The sequence below is a fragment of the Prionailurus bengalensis genome, chromosome B4 (genome assembly GCF_016509475.1).
Source record: "Prionailurus bengalensis isolate Pbe53 chromosome B4, Fcat_Pben_1.1_paternal_pri, whole genome shotgun sequence".
NCBI classification, from domain to species: Eukaryota; Metazoa; Chordata; class Mammalia; order Carnivora; family Felidae; genus Prionailurus; species Prionailurus bengalensis.
Window position 1 is genome coordinate 116,684,032 of NC_057358.1, and position 19,549 is coordinate 116,703,580.

General features: G+C 37.0%; 1 protein-coding gene across 2 annotated transcripts in view; it reads left to right on the forward strand.

The window, feature by feature from the left end:
- The first annotated feature begins 291 nt into the window (after positions 1-291).
- METAP2 (methionyl aminopeptidase 2) overlaps positions 292-19,549 on the forward strand; it is a 32,708-nt gene continuing 13,450 nt past the window's right edge. The window contains exons 1-4 of one of the 2 annotated variants that reach the window (XM_043562173.1): positions 292-4,173; positions 5,973-6,077; positions 14,217-14,282; positions 18,113-18,215. In XM_043562173.1, coding sequence (XP_043418108.1) covers positions 3,699-4,173; positions 5,973-6,077; positions 14,217-14,282; positions 18,113-18,215 — 749 coding nt within the window. In that variant the 5' untranslated portion in view covers positions 292-3,698. Of the gene's footprint in view, positions 4,174-5,969; positions 6,078-14,216; positions 14,283-18,112; positions 18,216-19,549 lie in introns of both variants that reach the window. The other variant, XM_043562172.1, reaches the window with a different exon arrangement.

Consider the following 19,549-nt stretch of genomic DNA (forward strand, 5'->3'; position numbering starts at 1 on the left):
ACATCTTAGCAAGTCTCCTCTACTACAAGGCTCTGTCATTTCCAATGTTTTCTTTAGAATAGAGGCCATTAGACTTAGAGATCTCACTGTTCAGAAAAGTCTAAAAAATGGTTTTGAGAACTGACATAGTATGGTTTTCTTTTTTTAAAAATTTTGTCAGGGCACAAAACCCAACATCATCATCTACTCTCACTACCATTTCATAGTAATTTAAAAGACTATTCAACTTCAAAAAATAGAAAGTACCATACCCTCGTTGAAAACAGTTCTTTAAATATATTTGCCTTTTTATTTTATTTTTTAAGTTTATTTATTTTGAGAGAGAGTGAGAAAGAACAAGTGTGTGAGCCAGGGAGGGCCAGAGAGAGAGGGAAGAAAGAGAATGCCAACCAGGCTCTGTGCTGTGAGTTCACAGCCTGACAGGCTTGATCTCACAAACCATGAGATCGTGACCTAAGCAGAAATCAAGAGTCAGACACTTAGCCGACCCCTATTTGGCTTTTTAAATGAAACCGTTTATTGGATGGCAACCATTGCTCTAGAATTTAGACCGCCATCACAGTGATCTTTAGCTAGCTTGAAAATCTCTGTGTTACATAACCATTTAAATTTATCCATATAATCTACATGCATATCCTTTTCTGGCTTTTAATGGCACATAGTAATCATTTTATTTACATGTTATTGACATGTCTATTATGGCTTTCTATTTTAGACTTTTTTCTAAAATAATAAACTTTAACATCCCTGTGACATATCACCTTCAGGCCTTACAATACAAGCTATCCTCTAGGGTAACATAAAAGGCCCTTTACAATCTAGTTGTAATTTACTCCTCAGCAAGAACTTACCATAAACATTCCATATTCTTTCATGCCTTTATGCCAGTGGCTCTCAGCTGGGAATAACTCCCTGCACCCTTCTATAAGAAGGCATTTGGCAATGTCTGTGTTATGATCTGAATTTTATTCCCCCCCCAAATTCACATGTTGAAGCCCTAACCTCTATGTGACTGCACTTGGAGACTGGCATGTGTGTGTGTGTATATATATATATATATATACACACACACACACACACACACACACGGCATATGCATGTATATGCCATGTCATCTATAGATTTTTAAAGAGTTATATCACGTTTTAAACATAAAGATATGAAAAAAATATCCTTACCCTTAACATTAAGAAATCAAGCCTTCTCAATTTTTTTCCTAATATATTTCTTGCTAACCCATTGCCAGAGGTCAATAAAACATAAGAGTGCCTTAGGATATCTAGGCCATCAAATGATCCAGACAAATGTAAAATTTCTAGGAGCATGGCTTACTAACAGTAAAGTTAGCTAACATTTATCACTATTGTGTAAGACACTGTGCTACCATGAGTGCTTTCTCTCCATATTGAAATTTAATTTCCATATTCTATGCAGTACTATTATTATACTCATTTTAGAAATAAGGAAACGTATGTTAATGTTAATGTTAGTTAACACAAGTAAGAGAAGTGCAATTTGGAGAAATTAAGTGACTTGTTCAAAGCCATACCACTATCAAGGACTTCAAAATAAAAAGTAAGACTGGGGCTAAAATGTCCATTTTTTGAATCGAGGTTTTCTTAGCAAAAAATACATTTCTGGACAAAATAATAAATATGTCTTATTGTATCCAGGCACCTGGATGGCTCAGTCAGTAGACCATGTGAATCTTGACTTCAAGGTTGTGAGTTTGAGCCCCATGTTAGGTATAGAGATTACTTAAAAATCTTTAAAAAATATGTCTTATTATAATGCATTGACCTTATAAATGGAAAAGTATCTCCCTAAGGAAAAAATACATTTTTATCTGCTTATCTAGTTAGCCATCTGAGACAAAATTACTTCATGTAGCCAGCTAGGAAAAATATTTTAGCCTGTACTGGTATTGAGTTACATTATTTACTTAGATTCTTAGTTCTCTTAGATTCTTTGAGATTTCAACATTTCTCATTCCTTTATCCTATTCAATTTCCTCTTGTAGAGAAACTAAATGAAGAAAAATGATGGAAATAAGGAGTGTAACAGGCTATTATTTTAAGTACTTACTCAGTTATCTCAAACTCTGGAATTTCCTGGAAAACAATCATCCAACAAATATCGACTACCATACTGTTGAGATATATATTGTTTTTATACAACTACCTTGAAGTTTAGTTTTCTTGCTTCTTTTCAGGAAAAAAAGGGGGAGAAGTAGAGTACAATCCCTTTCCAACAAAGAAACAGTATTTTGTCTTATTGCATTTTAGTAGCTTATTTTTTTAAGTGAACAAATTTTATTTTGACGTTGATAATTCTGTCAACCTATACCAGCACCCCTTTGTGAAAATTCATTTATCAGCCCTACAGTTTCTGTCCTCCAGGATCCTGTGTCTCCTCAACTGGGTCTGAGATAGTAGCCACAGTACAAGTATTCCCAGAATTTACAGAAAAACCGGGAAGATTTACAAAAAAATTTTGGAGGCATTTTGACGTAGCAGTATTACTTATAAGGATGTTAAAAAATCTTCTGCAGTAGCCTTGCACCTCAAAAGGGTGAGCTTTGATTTCTCCTGAGCCTAGTCACATCCTTGCCCCTAGTCTGAATATCTTCTAGACTGTTTTAAAATTCCTCACCTTTGTGATAGATTAGCTTGGAATAGAAAAGAATTAAATGACTTAAGTATTAGCATAAGTATTATTTTATTCTTATTTAGTTAAATTTTTGTCTCACTGAATGCTACACTTTCTTGAGGGTACAGATTTGTCCTTCATTTTTTTATTGCCCATCAAGAAAAATTATTTCTAACCTACAATCAATAAATGTTTACTGATTTGAAATTTCAATCGGGAAGGCAGAATACAGAATTATTTAACTTTTGGTGCCTGATGCCTGTTTGGATTCTATTCACTTGCTGTGTGACCTAAGTTCACAAAACTTTCTAATTTCCTCAACTCAGAAGCGGATAAAATGAGAAAATAAAGTACTTGGAGCTTTTAAAGTGCTATTGATACAATGACTATTTCCTGAGCTCAGACTATGCTTTAGCTTAGAGGTAGGTGCCGGTGACAGAACACAAAATACACAGGGTGTTCTCTTCAGAGCCCAAGGTAGTTGGGGAGACAGACATAAACCAATTTATCAAACATATTATGTAATTACAAATAGCCATGAAAGGTTAAGAATTCAACGAGAGGTTGTAAAAGCAGGGCCTGATTTAGATTACCGAGAAGAGTCTCAGAGGGAGTGGCATTTCAGCTGAAATTTGAAGGATGAGGAGAGTCTCTTATTTCCTCACCTCCCTCTCATTCCTCAACTCTCTGGAGTCCTCCTTCCATCTCTCACTATCTAAGTAGCTGTTGCAAAGGTCACCAATGTCTTCCATGTTACTATATACAACTGACATTTTTCAGTCCTCTTACTTGACTTCCTTAGCAGCACTCTGCGGTTAATCACTCCCTCCGTGAAACGCTGTTTTCCCTTGCCTTCTCTAATAATAAACGCCTCTTCAGTCTCCTTTGCAGGTTCATCACCGTAAGTGCTTGGACAGCCTCGTCGTGAACTGTAACTGTGAAAAACAACGCAGTCCTTCTGAGTCCTAAAAAAAAAAAAAAAAAGTGTACAAGTGAACACATTTTGGGGCCCTCTTCTCGCTTTCGGCACGCTTCATAAATCCGCTAATATGACTTTTCGGTTTCAGCACAGACGTCCCTCTCTCTTGAGGGCTGGGCAAGCACAGGCATTCAATGTGCCCGGGGAATGCCCGGGGACAAAAAAGGTGTATGAGGCAGCCCCACTAGCACTTCAGCAGCCACAGTCCAGCGCTCCTCCGCAGCCTCGCCCAACACCCTTTCGCGCGCGATTCGCGCCGTCGAGTCCTCCGACATCCCAGCATTCCCTGCGCTCCTACCATCGAGAGCAGCTTCCGGCGTCGCTCGTGTGGGTGGGTGAAGAAGGAGCGGGCCCTCGCCGCCCTGTCTCACTGTCTCGCGCTCTCTCGGGCAACATGGCGGGTGTGGAGGAGGCAGCGTCCTCCGGGAGCCACCTGAATGGCGACCTGGATCCAGACGACAGAGAAGAGGGAGCTGTCTCTACGGCTGAGGAGGCAGCCAAGAAAAAAAGACGGAAGAAGAAGAAGAGTAAAGGGGCTGCCACAGGTAAAGGGAGTTTTGTATGTTCCCAGTCCCCGCCAGGGATTGCCGAACGGCTCGGCCCAGGCCCGGCAGGGGTGACAAGAGACTGGGGGACTCGGAACACTGCACTGGACTGATTCCCAGGACTGAGTGTGTGTTGAAATCGGACTACAGATTCCCAATCCCGGGGGGAGGCGGCTTCTCTTTAGCTGGGACTAGAGAGTTGGTGGGGGTGGGGTGGGGGAGAAAAGGGTGCTTCAGCCTGTGGTGAGGTAGTTCTGGGGTTGCTGGGCCCTTATAATTGCCAGAACTCAGCTCCCACCCATACATACCGTGCAACGAACTTGAAGCTGTGCACAGGGCCCAGCTCTACTACCCTCCTCGCGGTGTGCCTTCCTCAAAAATCCGTTCTGACCCGGACTGTCGCCTCTTTGCTGAAGCAACCTGGAGCATATTTTCGTCAAGGATAGGAGAGGAGTGGGCAAATCTTAGTGCCTTGACTGCGCCTCCCCCCACCTTCCTGGTTTACAGAAGGATTTTTGTTGCGGGCTGCCCTTCTGGGTGTGTGTATATGTGTGTTTGCCCACGCGCTCATGTCACTGAGTAGTAATTGCAGAATATATGGTAGTGGTGCGAATTTTCACCTGCCTCATCCCCTAGCATCACCAAGCTTCAAGGCTTTTAGGTGTGAATTATGATGCCATTTGCCGGCAGTCCAGATAGAATATTCTGTGGGTTGGAATTGAACTTCTTTAAATCCATTGGTAAGGTAAGGAAAACAGCTGAAAGTTTACACTTGGATTACATTATGAGTTAGGAACTTAAAATATTTTGAGAAGTCGGTGTTTTTGTTGTACGTGGTCCTTCATTTTAGGGAAAAAAATGTTGTACCTGTTTCTAAAATCAGCCACACAAAGATTGAGGGACCAATGGAGAGGCCACAAGTGATGAAGGTGAAGTTGAGACAGGTTGGAAAGGGTTAATCTATAGCTTTATGAAATTTTGATTAAATGGGAGTTGAAAAGGGAAAGTTGTGGGTGCTGAGAAACTTCAAGAGAAAGTTTAATCCCTGGACATAAGTCGGCTGTTCCTGGCTTTCGGATGAAATCCAAACTCTTCAGTTTGTCCATTCAGGTGTTCAGTAGACTGACCCTAATATATTTTTAGCAGTTGTATCTCTCAATATGAACCCTCTACAGTAGCCAGAATATCACTTCAGTATGTGCTAAGTGGGAATACTATCCCTTTATACACACAGCTATTGCTCCTACAGCTAGATTCTTGTAATCACTTGGGTGAGGTGGGGGGAGCTGGTCTTGTGCTGTTCAAGAATTTAGGTTTTTTAGTAATGGAATTATCTTTTCCTATTTGTTTTGATTTTACCCATCCTGGCTTGGCAACTTCTTCATGAAGATTTGAAGTTCCCAGTGTCTTGTACAAATCCTCCTCTTGCTAAGACCTTCAGCATTTACTACCTATCTTAAGTACCTGTTTGGTTAATAAAGTGTTTGCTGTAGTCAAATTGTTAAGTACTTTAAAAAGTGAAACAACTTAAGGCTAGGGACCAACTCACATTTTCTTTTATTGTTTAGTTACTAGTACAAAGAAGGTGTAATGGATAGTTTATTGAATGGACAATGCTACTTAGATGTGGCAGATTTTTGTTAAGTAAATTCGATTATGTTCACAATAACGTTTCTGTTTTTGTTTCCTGAATACTTATCAGACGGGAAAGGACTTGTGTGTTCTCCAGGATCCTTAGAACATATTCAAATTGGAAAGTATCTTTATTAGATTTGACTTATGTTATATTTGATCAGCAGGGCAACAGGAACCTGATAAAGAATCAGGAGCCTCAGTTGATGAGGTAGCAAGACAATTGGAAAGACAAGCATTGGAAGAGAAAGAAAGAGATGATGACGATGAAGGTAAATGGTAAATTTGATTTTTGTGGTTAGAAAAGCAAGAAAATATGATATTCTTTAAACAAAATCTGCTTGTGTCCATATAGTTTGTGATTCTCTCTGGTGTTTTACTTAATTAATTGACATTAAAGCCTCAATATCACAGATAAAAAAGAAAAGGTATTTATAAGTAACTCTTAAAAAGTGGGATAGGTTGAATGACTGCTCAAATAACACAGATCTCAACTTTTAAAAATGTACTTGGTAAAATACCAAGTAGTGGGTATCAAGATGAAATAAAAGGACTGTTTATTCAACTAACATTTATTGAGCAACTAATATGTACAAGGCGCTGTCTTAGAATACTTTCACATGTGTTCTCATTTTACCTTCACAAAACCAAGCAAAGTAGGTGCTCTTTTCAGGAAATAATAGTTATGTCATTTGCCCAGTGTGACACAGCTATGTGTAGAACCAAAAGTTTCAAACCTAGCACCTGATTCCAAGTCTATTCCTTTACTCTGTATGAAAGCTCCCTCTCTTTATTTTCAAAGACTATATGGAGTGCCTCTAAACTCTATTACAAATTTCCCAACCCTAGCTTCTTGCCGTATGTTGGTCCTATAAAATTTCTTTAAAGACAAAAACTCTTGGAATTCTAACAATTGATGTTATCGGTAAGACAGTGGAGGCAGTATTTGCTAAGAGAACTTATTCTGCAGGCTTTTTTGGCAGAAAGGGAGATGAGATTTTCCCATTCTTAATTGTACCGTTGTGACTTGCTGCTCTTCCTCAAGCACTGCCAACTTGGGCTTGTGCCTTATAATCCTTAGCAACACAAAAGCTTGCTGTACTTTAATTATTGTGTTAGGATAAGGCAGAGTAGTTGTCTCTCCTTTAGAAAGATAAACTCTATGTCTTCAAGGAGCTTATAGTCAAAATTTGGTGGAAAATATGCCAAGGTTCAAGGGAATAGTTAGCTCTTCCTTAAGCAAATCTCTTGTCCATTTTACTTTGGTTTGTGCTTCAAATTATGACCATATTTTGAGCTCTTAGCAAGAAAGAAAATGTTAAATTCAAGGTTATATAATAGATTGCTGTAGGCCTGTGTACAATATCAAAATGTTAATCTTGAAGAGTGTTCCTTGTTTCATTGCACCTCTGCAAAGTTGTGTGAATCTCTTGACATTGAAGGAGAAAAGTTTGATTGTCGGATTGGAAATCATCAATGTTTTAAAGACAATTTTTGGAGTATTGGTTTTCTCTAATTGAATTGTTTGCCTAATTCGTTTCAATAGTAGCAATTATTGAAATGAATTAATAATTAGTACTAATTCATACTAATTAGTAGTACCAATTAATAGATTAGTACTACTTATCTATTGTGAGAGTTGTTTGAGAGGATAGAAAGTATTTCAGAATCTTTGTACTAAAGAAAAACTGATAGTGGGATGGAGAGACAAACAGCGGAAAAGATACACTGAAAGCTTATTGGAATTTGGAGATGGAATTACGGGCTCAATGATGAAGGAACACTCTTTGGAAGGAGTGGGACTTGAGTGAATGAAACCAAACAGAAGAGACCACTTTGGGGCAGAACAATGCTGAGAATGTATTCAAGATGTAGTGAATAGTGCAGACCAGCCACATGAGATGATTTGTTGAAGGAGCCTTGGAGCATTTTTAAAAGAATGTTATAGGGGAGCCTGGCTGGTTCAGGCCATAGGGCATGTGACTCTTGGTCCTCGGGGTCGTGAGTTTAAGTCCCACATTGGGCATAGAGCTTACTTAAAAGATAAAATGTTAAAGAAAAGAGAAGAATGTTATAAAAATAATTTAATCTTTATATATATGCAGGGTTGCTAGAGGAAATATACAGGAAAGGCTTGGAAATCATTTTGGAGGGCACTTAACAGCTTAGGCATGTGTTAATGATGATTTAAATTGGTGGGCATAAATGAGAATGGAAAGGAACGGTTCATTGGAATAGTGGTTGTGGAAGCAGAATTCAAAGGATGCAAGAGACTTTCAAACTGGGGAGAAGGAAGAAGAGGCATTAGTAGATTCTAGAGGTTTGAACATGGGTGACAATGTTGGTGCTGTTCACTGAAATGGCGAAGTAGAGAGGGAGAGTGGGTGGGGATTGGAGGAGGGAATTTGTAGGCAAAGGAGAAGGTATTGTGTTTAATTTTAGATGTGTTTAATTTGACACTGGAGTATTGGTGTGAAAAGTTAGTCCCATGGGCAATTGGCAATGTTCTAAAAGTAATTCAATAAAGTTTTAAGTTAAGTTTTTAAAAAAAAAATTTAAGTATTTAAGTCCAGTGCAGGACTTGAACTCATGACCTTGAGATCAAGACCTAAACAGAGCTCAAGAGTTGGACCTTTAACCAACTGAGCCACCTGGGTCCCCTAAGTCAAGTTTATTAAGGTATAATTTGCCTAGGACTATATTCACCATTTTCAAAAAATACACTTTGTTTTGGAGAAGTTTTACTTGGGGTTCATAGCAAAATCAAGCAGAAGGTACAGAGATTTCCCATGTACCCCCTACCACTACACATGCACAGCCTCTCCCATTATCACTGGATCCCCCACTGGAGTGGTGCATTTGTGACAGTGGATGAACCTACATTGATATATCATTATTATGCAAAGTCCATAGTTTATATTAGGGTTTACTCATGATGTTGTACGTTCTATATATTTGCCCTTTATGAGTAATCGTTTGATGGGGCGCCTGGGTGGCCCAGTTGGTTGAGCATCTGACTTAGGCTCAGATCATGATCTCACCGTTCATGAGTTCGAGCCCCGCGTTGGGCTCTGTACTGACAGTTCAGAGCCTGGAACCTGTTTCGGATTCTGTATCTCCCTCTCTCTGTTCCTCCCCTGCTCACACTGTTTCTCTCTCAAAAAAAAAAAAAAAAAAAAAAGATAAAAAAGGTAAGTATATCGTTTGGTGAGTTTTGACAAATGTACGCATTTGTGTTACCACAACCAGGATGTAGACCATTTTCTTTTAATGTTTGTTTATTTTTGTGAGAGAGAGAGAGAGAGACAGAGTGCAAGCAGGGGAGGGGCAGAGAGAGGGAGACACAGAATGTGAAGCAGGCTCTAGGCTCTGAGCTGTCAGCACAGAGCTTGACGCAGGGCTTGAACTCATGAACCAGGGCTTGAACTCAGGAGCTGTGAGATTATCACCTGATCCGAAGTCGATTGCTTAACCAATGGAGCCATCCAGGCACCTCAAGATGTAGACCATTTTCATTTAACATTTCCATCTCCACAGAAAAGTTCCCTTGTACCCCTTGAAGTCTGTTCTCTGCTCTATACCCTGATCCCTTGAAACCTTTGATACATTTTTCTGTTACTGTAGTTTTTTCTACAATATTATATAAATGGAATTATTGTAGTGTGTGGCTTGTTTGGCTTATTTCCCTTAGCATGATAATCTGAGTCATCCAGTTGTTGGATATGTGTCAGTAGTTCATTACTTTTTATTGCTGAATAGTATTCCAAATTCGTTTATCCACTTACTAGTTGATGGATATTTGGATTGTTTCTAGTTTTTGCCTTATGAATAAAGTTACTGTCAACATTTGTATACAAGGCTTTGTGTAGACATTTTCATTTCTCCTGAGTAAATACCTAGGAGTAGGTTTGCTGGTCATATGGGAAGTATATGTTTATAAGAAACTATCAAACTGTTACTTAGAGTAGCTGTGTCATTTTGCTTTCTGGTCAGCAGTGGTTGAGAGTTCCAAGTGCTTTGAATCTCTTAAGCATTTGGTATTGTTAATTTTTAAATTTTAGCTTTCTGACAGGTGTGTAGTAGTATGTTATTGTGGTTTTAACTTGCATTTCCCTAATGATTGATGATGTTGAACATCTTTTCATGTTTTTGCCTTTCGTATATCTTTGGTGAAATGTTCACATCTTTTGTCCATTTTTCAATTGAGTTATTTGTTTTACTGAGTTATAGTAGTTCTCTATTCTTGATACAAATTCTTTATCTGATAAATGTTTTAATATTTTCTTTCATGTTAGTATTGTTTGCAGCAGAAAAGATTTTAATTTTGATGAAATCCCATTTTATTTATGGGTCATGTTTTTTGTGTGTTATCCAAAAAGTTAAATAATTGCTGTCTCTAGGGTCATGAAGATTTTTTCTTACGTTCTCTTCAAGAAGTTTTATACATTTTTATTTTTATTTTTATTTATTTATTTTAAAGAATGGAAAGTTTTGTTTTTTTTTTAAATCTTTATTTTTGAGAGACAGATAGCATGCAGGTGAGCAGAGATGGAGCAGAGAGAATTTTGAGCAGGCTCCACACGGCCAGTGCAGAGCCGGATGTGGGGCTCGAACTCATAGACCATGAGATCACGACCTGAGCCAAAATCAAGAGTTGGGACATTGAACCAACTGAGCCAACCAGCCACCCCAAGAAGTTTTATATATTTTTAGCTGTTATGTTTAGGTCTATGATCCATTAGAATTCATTTTTGTATATAGTGGAAGGTAAGAATTAAGGTACCTTTTTTTCTTGCATATGGATGTCCAGTTGTCATTCAACAAATGTTAATTGATTTGGACATGGTGCTAATCCAGCAATAAATATGAACAGTCTATACCTGTTAAGAATATCCTGGGATGCTGTGAAAGACTTACAAAAACATAAGTTGTGGGGCACCTGGGTGGTTCAGTGAGTTAAGCGTCGGACTTCAGCTCAAGTTGTGATCTCACTGTTCATGAGTTTAAGCCCCTTGTTGGGTGCTGTGCTGACAGCTCAGAGCCTGGAGCCTGCTTCCGATTCTGTGTCTCCCTCTCTCTGCCCCTCCCCTGCTTGCATTCTGTCTGTCTCTCAATAAATAAGCGTTAAAACATAAAACGTAAAAATAAACATTAAAATCAAAAATTTTAAAAACCAAAAATAAATAAACATTAAAAAAAACATAAATTGTGGCATGGTATAATGCATGGGAGGATAAGCATATATAGTTGAGTATTCGGATCCAGGCTCTACTACCCTTCTGGCAATAAACAGTAGCTATTATTCCATACCGAATACAGACCTTGAACATTGGATAAAGTAATTAGCCTCAGAAGAATGAGTATCAAAGGAGGAGCTTCTTCTTACCTCATTTTCAAGATAAAGAAACCATGGTAGAGAGAGGCTAAATAATTTGCCTAACATCACACAGCTGGAAGGACTTTTAGGGTGTGTTTAAAACTGGATATATATCTTGAAGCATTTGTTTTAGGTTGAGTGTAGTGTTATGTACGGTATGCTAGACATTGAATGTTCTTCCAGAGTAAAGACCATCTTGTTTGCTATTTTACTCCTTTTACCTATTTGAGAAGTCAGCAAATTATTATTATTATTTTTTAATGTTTGTTTTTGAGAGAGAGAGAGCATATGCACACATGAGTTGGTGAGGGGCAGAGAGAGAAGGAGACACAGAATCCAAAGCAGGTGCCAGTCTCTGAGCTGTCAGCACAGAGCCCAACATGGGGCTCAAACTCATGAACCATGAGATCGTGACCTGAGCCAAAGTCGGATGCTTAACCGAGCCACCAATCCCTAAGCAAATGTTTATTGAATGAATGAAAGTTACTATTAAAATTGTAGTGCAGAATATATGAATTAGTGTTTTCTTTTTTAATTATTTATTTTTTTTTTTTAGAGCACCTGCAAGCAGGGGAGAGTGGTGGAGGGGGAGGGGAAAGGGGGTGAAGGAGGGAGAACCCTGGGATCATGACCTGAGCTGAAATCACTAGTCAACCACTCAACTGACTGAGGTACCAAGGCACCCTGAAAGTTGTGTTTTCTAAAAAAAAAAAAGAAAAAAATTCATGTTAGGGGCTCCTGGATGGCTCAGTTTGTTGTCTTGATTTCGGCTCAGGTCATGATCTCTAGTCAGATCAAGCCCTGCATTGGGCTCTGCTCTGACAGCGTGGAGCCTGCTTGGGATTCTCTCCCTTCCCCTCCCCTGCTCATATGTGTGTGTGTCAAAAACAAATATGTCTCATATGTCTCAAAAATAAATAAATATAAAAAATTTTTTTTACTGTTATTTTTCTTGAGCTTTTGAATCTAGAAACCACTAATGCATAAGTTGGCAATGTTTGTGTTCCCACTGTGTTTCCATGTTTCCTGTACCCAATTTCATGAGGTTGAATGAACATAAGAAATTGCAAATTTCTGGGGCGCCTGGGTGGCTCAGTTAGCTAAGCATCCGACTTCAGCTCAGGTCACGATCTTACAGTTCATGGGTTCGAGCCCCGTGTCGGGCTCTGTGCTGACAGCCCAGAACCTGGAGCCTGTTTCAGATTCTGTGTCTCCCTCTCTCTCTGACCCTCCCCCGATCATGCTCTATCTCTCTCTGTCTCAAAAATAAATAAACATTAAAAAAAAAATTGCAAATTTCTAAGTCAAAAATTGTCAAATATTGGCTGTTTCTATCACTCAATCCATTAAAGCCCTATATCATGTTACCTCCTTCTGTTAAACTGCTGTTTCCTATTTCTCATTTAGGTGAAAATAAGTAGGATAAAATAAGCGAAAAGAACATTCATTTGTTGAATAGAGTGAATATTTATCATGTGCTTAGTCCTGTGCCTTAGTTTAAGAAATGGTGTATAATCTTTAAGGAGCTCACAGACAAGTAGGGTCATTGTAGCTCCCTTATCATTTTGCAGACAAAAAAAAAAAAAGATTATAATTTTGTGTGATAATTATAATAGAAGAACATAGGTGGTAGCATGGTGAGATAATTTATGACTCCTGCTTATCATTCTGGGAGTAGAAAATTTAAGCATTCGTTTGACATTGTTTTATGAGTGTGGATTTCATGATCTAAAATTATTGATGCTAGCCATGAGTTACTGCCACTAGGGGAAACATTTAAAAGAAGACTATACGGTGAACATACTATTAAACTGTCAACTTCTAATTGTTGCCACAGCTTCCTATTCATCCCTGTTTCATAGCATTGTGATTTGTGGGTAGACTGGCATACTTCATGACTGTTGAAATTTATTGAGCAGCCTTTTTAGAAATTCAGAAATTCCAGTCTATTTTTTGGTACCCTTTATTTAAAATGTTTTAAGTCACTATTTATTTAATCTTGGCCATAATAGTATCCTTTATCTTTTCTCCAAGAGAATGGCATGGGCTTCATAAAATATTGTTATAAAAACTAACAGATAGTGGTTACTTTAGTTACTCTTTTGCCAACTATTTTTTCAGATAGTTCTTAATCTCCATTTTTGGGCATCAGGTTCTTTTAAGAACCTGACAACTGAACCTAGGAAAAGCATATATACCCTCTGATTTTTGTGTACATTTGACCCAGAAGAACTCTTTCTTTAATAACAACTATACCGGAAAATATATTTAAAAATTTTTAATTTTTTAAATTTATTTTTGAACAAGAGAGAGCGCAAGTGGGGGAGGGACAGAGAGAGAAAGAGGGAGACACAGAATCTGAAGCAGGCTCCACGCTTGGAGCTGTCAGCACAGAGCCCAACGCGGGGCTCAAACCCATGAACCGTGAGATCGTGACCTAAGCCAAAGTCAGATGCTTAACTGACTGAGCCACCGAGGTGCCCCAGGAAAAGATATTTTAAAATATGACCCCCTAAATATCCCTGCCTGGATTAGGAATCAGGTGATACATTCTTGGTCCAGTTCTGCCATTATCAGTTAGGATTACCTTGGGCATGTCCGTTAAACATTCCTTGTTTTACCTCATAAAGTTGCTTTGAGGATCACATGAGGTCATGAAATACTAACCTGCAAAGCATATGTAAACAAACTAGTAATATTTTAGGTGAAGTCACCCAGTCATTAGCATTAAACTAACACTGGTTATTTTTCCTAGTTTTTGAAAAAGAGTGTTAATGTACTTTTTATTCTTAAAAATACCTTTTTCAATAATTCTTTTATTAGAGTGAGTCAGAGTTTCCTTAGTGCTTTTGATTATACAAACCAAATTTTGATACATTAGCATATATATAGAATTCTGTTCTAAGAATATTGGATCAACTCTGTTGTATGCTATTTAAGATGCTTTGTGTGTGTGTTACTTGTCTGCTTATGCTTGTTTTGTCTCTCTGTTTCTGAGACAAATAAATGTGTACTTGAAATGGTCTTTTCTTAGATGGAGATGGGGATGGAGATGGAGCAGCTGGAAAGAAGAAGAAAAAGAAGAAGAAGAAGAGAGGACGTTAGTATCTTAAGTTGGTCTTAAAAAACTTGAAGTGTTTGTTAACCAGCTGGTTTGAAGAGTAGGTTTGAAGTTGCTTAAGATCCTAGTGTGTGTCAGGGAAATAAATTTAGGCTTAACAGAGGTAGAATTTAATGAAACAACTATTCTTTCATTTAATAGTCCTGTTGGTATTTTCTTTACCTATTGTTGAGATAAGGGATGTTAATAATAAGTTGGTTGCATTTTACCACAATTTAGGGATGAGTTTATCATTTAAAACTTGAATAATGCAAATAACAATTCTTTCAGGGATGACTAAAGTGATGCCACTGTGTGGTAATAGGGTAAACATAGTTGGCAGTTCACCTGCCAGCTTTGAAATTACAAGATTCTTGATGAGTATTTAATGAGGATTCCCATTATTTAAAATTTGTGCATATGGTAAAATGTTACTAATGACGTATTGCACTATTTCATATTACTTAAAATATGATCCTACTTGCGTTTTGTTTTATTTTAAATGGCAAATCAACATCTTCAGGGACCTGGAATTCTATTAGGGAGACCAGGGGGAGAATGTATAGTATTGGGGAATAAATGTTGGGTTGGGTTGAGAATCAGAACAAGTTCTAATCTTGGATGCCCTTTGGGCTATTAGGGAACATTGAATGTCTGGTTGCACCTTTCTTTAAATCTTTCAGGCGAAAATTTTATGAATTAGAATATTGGGGCTTGACTCATTTTTATCTCTGTGTTGAGAGAAATACCTAACTTTTTTAAGAAAGCTTTTGGCTCTGCCAGCATTTTTCCTGATGGGTCTCCAGATGAAGATAGGATAGCCTTCTTTCTATTCAGGCATCTACTTTTGTTAGGTCCTTCTACACATAGGATGTCAGTTCTGTCCCTAGCATAGTCTGTATTAACAAAAAAAATTTTTTTTAAGTTTATTATTTTTGAGAGAGACAGAGAGCAAGCAGGGAAGGGGCAGAGAGACGGAGACACAGAATCAGAAGCAGGCTCCAGGCTCTGAGCTGCCAGCACAGAGCCCGACACGGGGCTCGAACTTACAGACCACGAGATTATGACCTAAGCCGCAGTCAGCCGCCCAACCGACTGAGCCACCCAGGTGCCCCCGTAGTCTGTATTTAATGAGCATAGGCTACCTATGTTCTAGAAGTCTTCCAGGGATTATATCATATTCCTTCTGTTCAAAAATTGTTAAAAGTGTGCCCATGAGACAAGGTATTGTCTGAAAATGGTTTGAGAGATAACTCTTTCTCCCGATACTCTTAAATTACTCCCTAACAGAAGTAGATAAACAGGGAGTAATGTTAAGGGGCTACTTTGTATATGTCACTGGTAGAATTCTTCCACTGACAGATGTTTTACTATGATGCCATCAGCTTTTATTGTGCCTCCTCTGAGGATGTTGTTCAACCTATTGTTCATTACATTTCTTTATGAGTACTTGTAAGAGACACTCTTTTGTTTGGTCTTAGTATCAAGAATAATTGTGCTTTTCCTGAGTACTTATGTATTTATCTCATAAGCATGATCTATATGCAAATAACCTAGCTTTAAAAATATATATATTGGCTACTAGAGGGCTTAGAGCCAAATCTGTGGTTTTGTATTGGCTGTATTTCAGGTTCTACTTTATGTTCTTTCCATGTTTTGATTTTTGTTCTCTTATTTACTGTTTCTTATTTGTTTATTTTTGATCTCCTTGTAGGCTATCATAAATCACTTCTGGAATAAGCCAAATAATGTAATAATGAGCCATTCACTGCCCTTATTTTCCTCATTTATAAAGTGAGAGAATTACAAATGATAGTAATGATAACTGTAGTACAGATTGTATAATTATTCATAGTTTTAGATAAAACTTGGGGAGGGTACATTAGTATTTTCAAAGGTTATCCAAGATTTCATCTGGTTCTTCATTTTGTGGATGAGGAATCTGAGGCTTGGCACATTTGGCCATTTGTCCAAGTCACAGTTAATAAGTGGTTAAGGCTAGTCATATTTTTATTAACAAATTTTTTTCTCTAATGTTCTTTTTGAGTCTTTTGCTTTAATAATTTATGGACAGTATAAAAGGCATCTGTCAGATTTGTAGATGAAATAAAGCTGAGGGTGGTAATACTTTTGTTGATAAACTCAGGATTTCAAAAGATCAAAAAACCTGAGAAATAGACTAGGATTAGCAAGCTGAACTTTTATAGATGTACATAAAATTAGAACAGGGTAATAGGATCTAAGGATTTTGAGTGCTAGTACATTGTGAGCCAAAAAGCAGGGAGTCTTAACTATTTAATAGCTCTAAGATTTTTAGAATTAAAAGTATAGTCTTATATTAATTATACCTTATTTGGACTACTAATATAAATCAATTCTGATACCAACTTACAAAGAACATTGACAAATTCAAGGCTGGCACATAGGGGTGAAAGTGTTAAGAACCATTTCCCTTAAAGTGGTTTCTTATCATAGAGAGGAAGGAATCAGTTGAAATGAAAAGTAAAATGTTTTCAACTGCAAAGAATAAAGCTGGAACTAACAGTATAAGTATAGGAAGAGGTTTCTAATAGTTACAGTTCTTTCAAAATGAATGGATTTTTGCTTGGGAGATAAAGACTGCTTCCATTGTTAGGAGTTCACTGCCATCTGTCAGAGGCATTAGGGGATTCCTAGATTGAAGTGTAAAGCTAAATTAGTTGACCTCTAAGATCTTTTTTTATTTTAAATTTAAATGTTCCCTCTTAGGAGGGCCCTAAAACAGTGTTTCCCAAGTTTACTTGCCCATAGGACGCTTTTAAACATTATGTAAAGACGGAAAAACATTTGGTGCTCATGAGATACTATTTGGGTTAAAGGAAGGAACTGAACATGGTTCCATAGATAAATGATTTGGCTCAATAAAGTCATATTTTTATTTATATAGTTTTTTCCCCCCATTGCAGAACAAAAAGAGCAAAATATGTGTTAAAATTGAAGACAAAAATCTGTAACATGAGACCAGTTATAATAAAAAAAAAAACCACGTATTTCACCTCAGTAGTTGAAATGCTGGAGATATACATTAAATGTCTTATATCACTGCATAAATTAACTCAACTTCCTGGCAGTCTTTGGAAATAGCAGTCATTACTAAAAGGTGATTCTTCATATAATAAGAACTATGTAACTAGTTCTTATGTATTTAAACATTTTTTTCAGAAGACAGATCTCCAGATGTTTTTGAAAGTCATCTTGGAACACTGGTGTGTTTTAGAACATAGTTTGGGAAATAATGCTCTTAAAACATATGTAAGAACTCTACCTTTTTTTAAGTATCTGGAAATTTGTATATGGCTACCTAAATTCTTTTAGCCCTGGGTATGTATATGCTTAACTTTTATACCTTATTATTTCCTTGAAATAAGTTTTTCACTTAATTTATTAATACATAGTAGTTTTATATTTTTATTTCATCTTTATAGGATTTCTTTCATATTTTCTTGTTGCTTCTTTGATTTTTATTTATGAAAAACAGCCTTCATGCTATTCCATTTCCAGTATAGTAAATGAAGACAAAAACATTAGAATGTGCTTTCTGCCAAGGCATATACTATTTAAATACATAATGGAATTCTAAGGAGTTGAATATTTCTATTCCCAAGCAGCAGTACATCGGAGAGGAGGTGGCCAGCATGGTGAAATATCTTCTGTTTTTAACTGTAAGACAGCAAGGAGATTCTTTAAAATTAGGTCATATAACAATCATTAGGAACTGAGAAAAACTGTAATGATAAGTGCTTAATTTTATTTTTAACTGCAGGAGTTAATGCTTTATTTGTATCTCACAGCAAAAGTTCAAACAGACCCTCCCTCAGTTCCAATATGTGACCTGTATCCTAACGGTGTATTTCCCAAAGGACAAGAATGCGAGTACCCACCCACACAAGATGGGTAAGGATCATAAAATAACTTCCAGTTTGATTTTTGAAAATTGTAGCTTAGCAATAAAGCAGATTTGATTTTTCTCAGAGCTTTGGTCCACCACCTTAATAAAAGCTTGTGAATTTGTTAACCAAAAATACAGTAGAAGCCCTCTTATCCAAAATAATTGGGACCGGTCATAGTTTAATCAAAAAAGTATGTTAAAGTGGGGAATAACAAAAAATAAAAATCTTTATTGATAAAAGTTAAACATTTGTTTTTTATCATTCTTGATATTTGAACATGTTTTTTCTCATAAGCTATATCCATAATGCATTGTCTTTGAATGTATTCCATTTTGAGCTGCTGTGAATAGAAACTATGTAGTCTGAGGTCTGATACTTGTAAGTTTACATTTTTTTTCCTGAAACCATTTGCAGTTCTTATCTACACTTAATGTGACATGTTTTTTTTTTTTTTTGATGACTTGCCTTTATTTAGACTTTTCTGAGTAGTCAATTTAGTTTTCATAGGAATAATTTTTTTTATGTACTATATAACAAAATTACAGAATTATAGTAACTGATAATTTACACCGGTTTGTGAGCAAATCACCTGATTGTTCTGAAAGGCAACATTTCCGCTGGTCAGCAGACACTCATAGTGGCATTATGTTGACTGGCTAAGAACATGGAAGCTGGGATTCATTTGAATACCAACTCTAATGCTTATTAGCTTTGTGACTTGGGCAAGTAATTTATCATATCTTTGTTTTCATTTCTTCATCCATAAAATAAGCACTTCATAGGGTTGTTGTGAAGGATATATGTAAAGCATTTAGGGGTAACAGACACATGTAAGCATTGTTAGTTGCTGCTATTATTATTCGGAACAGGAACCTGTCAGCCCCTAATTTTCAGAATACAGTGGCCATTGGTCAGTATATTTTACAGAGGGAAGTGAGACCATCAGTTAATCCAGTGGTTGCCATAGTTGGTTAAGAAAGCTTCTACTGTAGCCTTGTTTCACTGACCTGTAAAGACATCATTGTTTTTCTTTAAATTTAGGAAAGAACATGATATTGTTATATTTTAATCCCCCTCCTTAATTCCCAGTACCTATAGGGAATAAGTCTATAAAGTTCTGAAATTTTGTGTCATGAGCATCTTTTCTTTGGATTTGAATTCATCAATCACCATCCCTATCTTAAAGCATCTGTTTTTGAAATGTTACAGGCATGTAATTTAACTTTTTGTAGTACATACGATATAATCAACATTTATTTTTAAATATAATCTTTTTAATTTTTTTTTTTTTTTTTTTGCTTGTTCCCTCTTCCTTCCCTTCCTTCCAGACCCATGTAA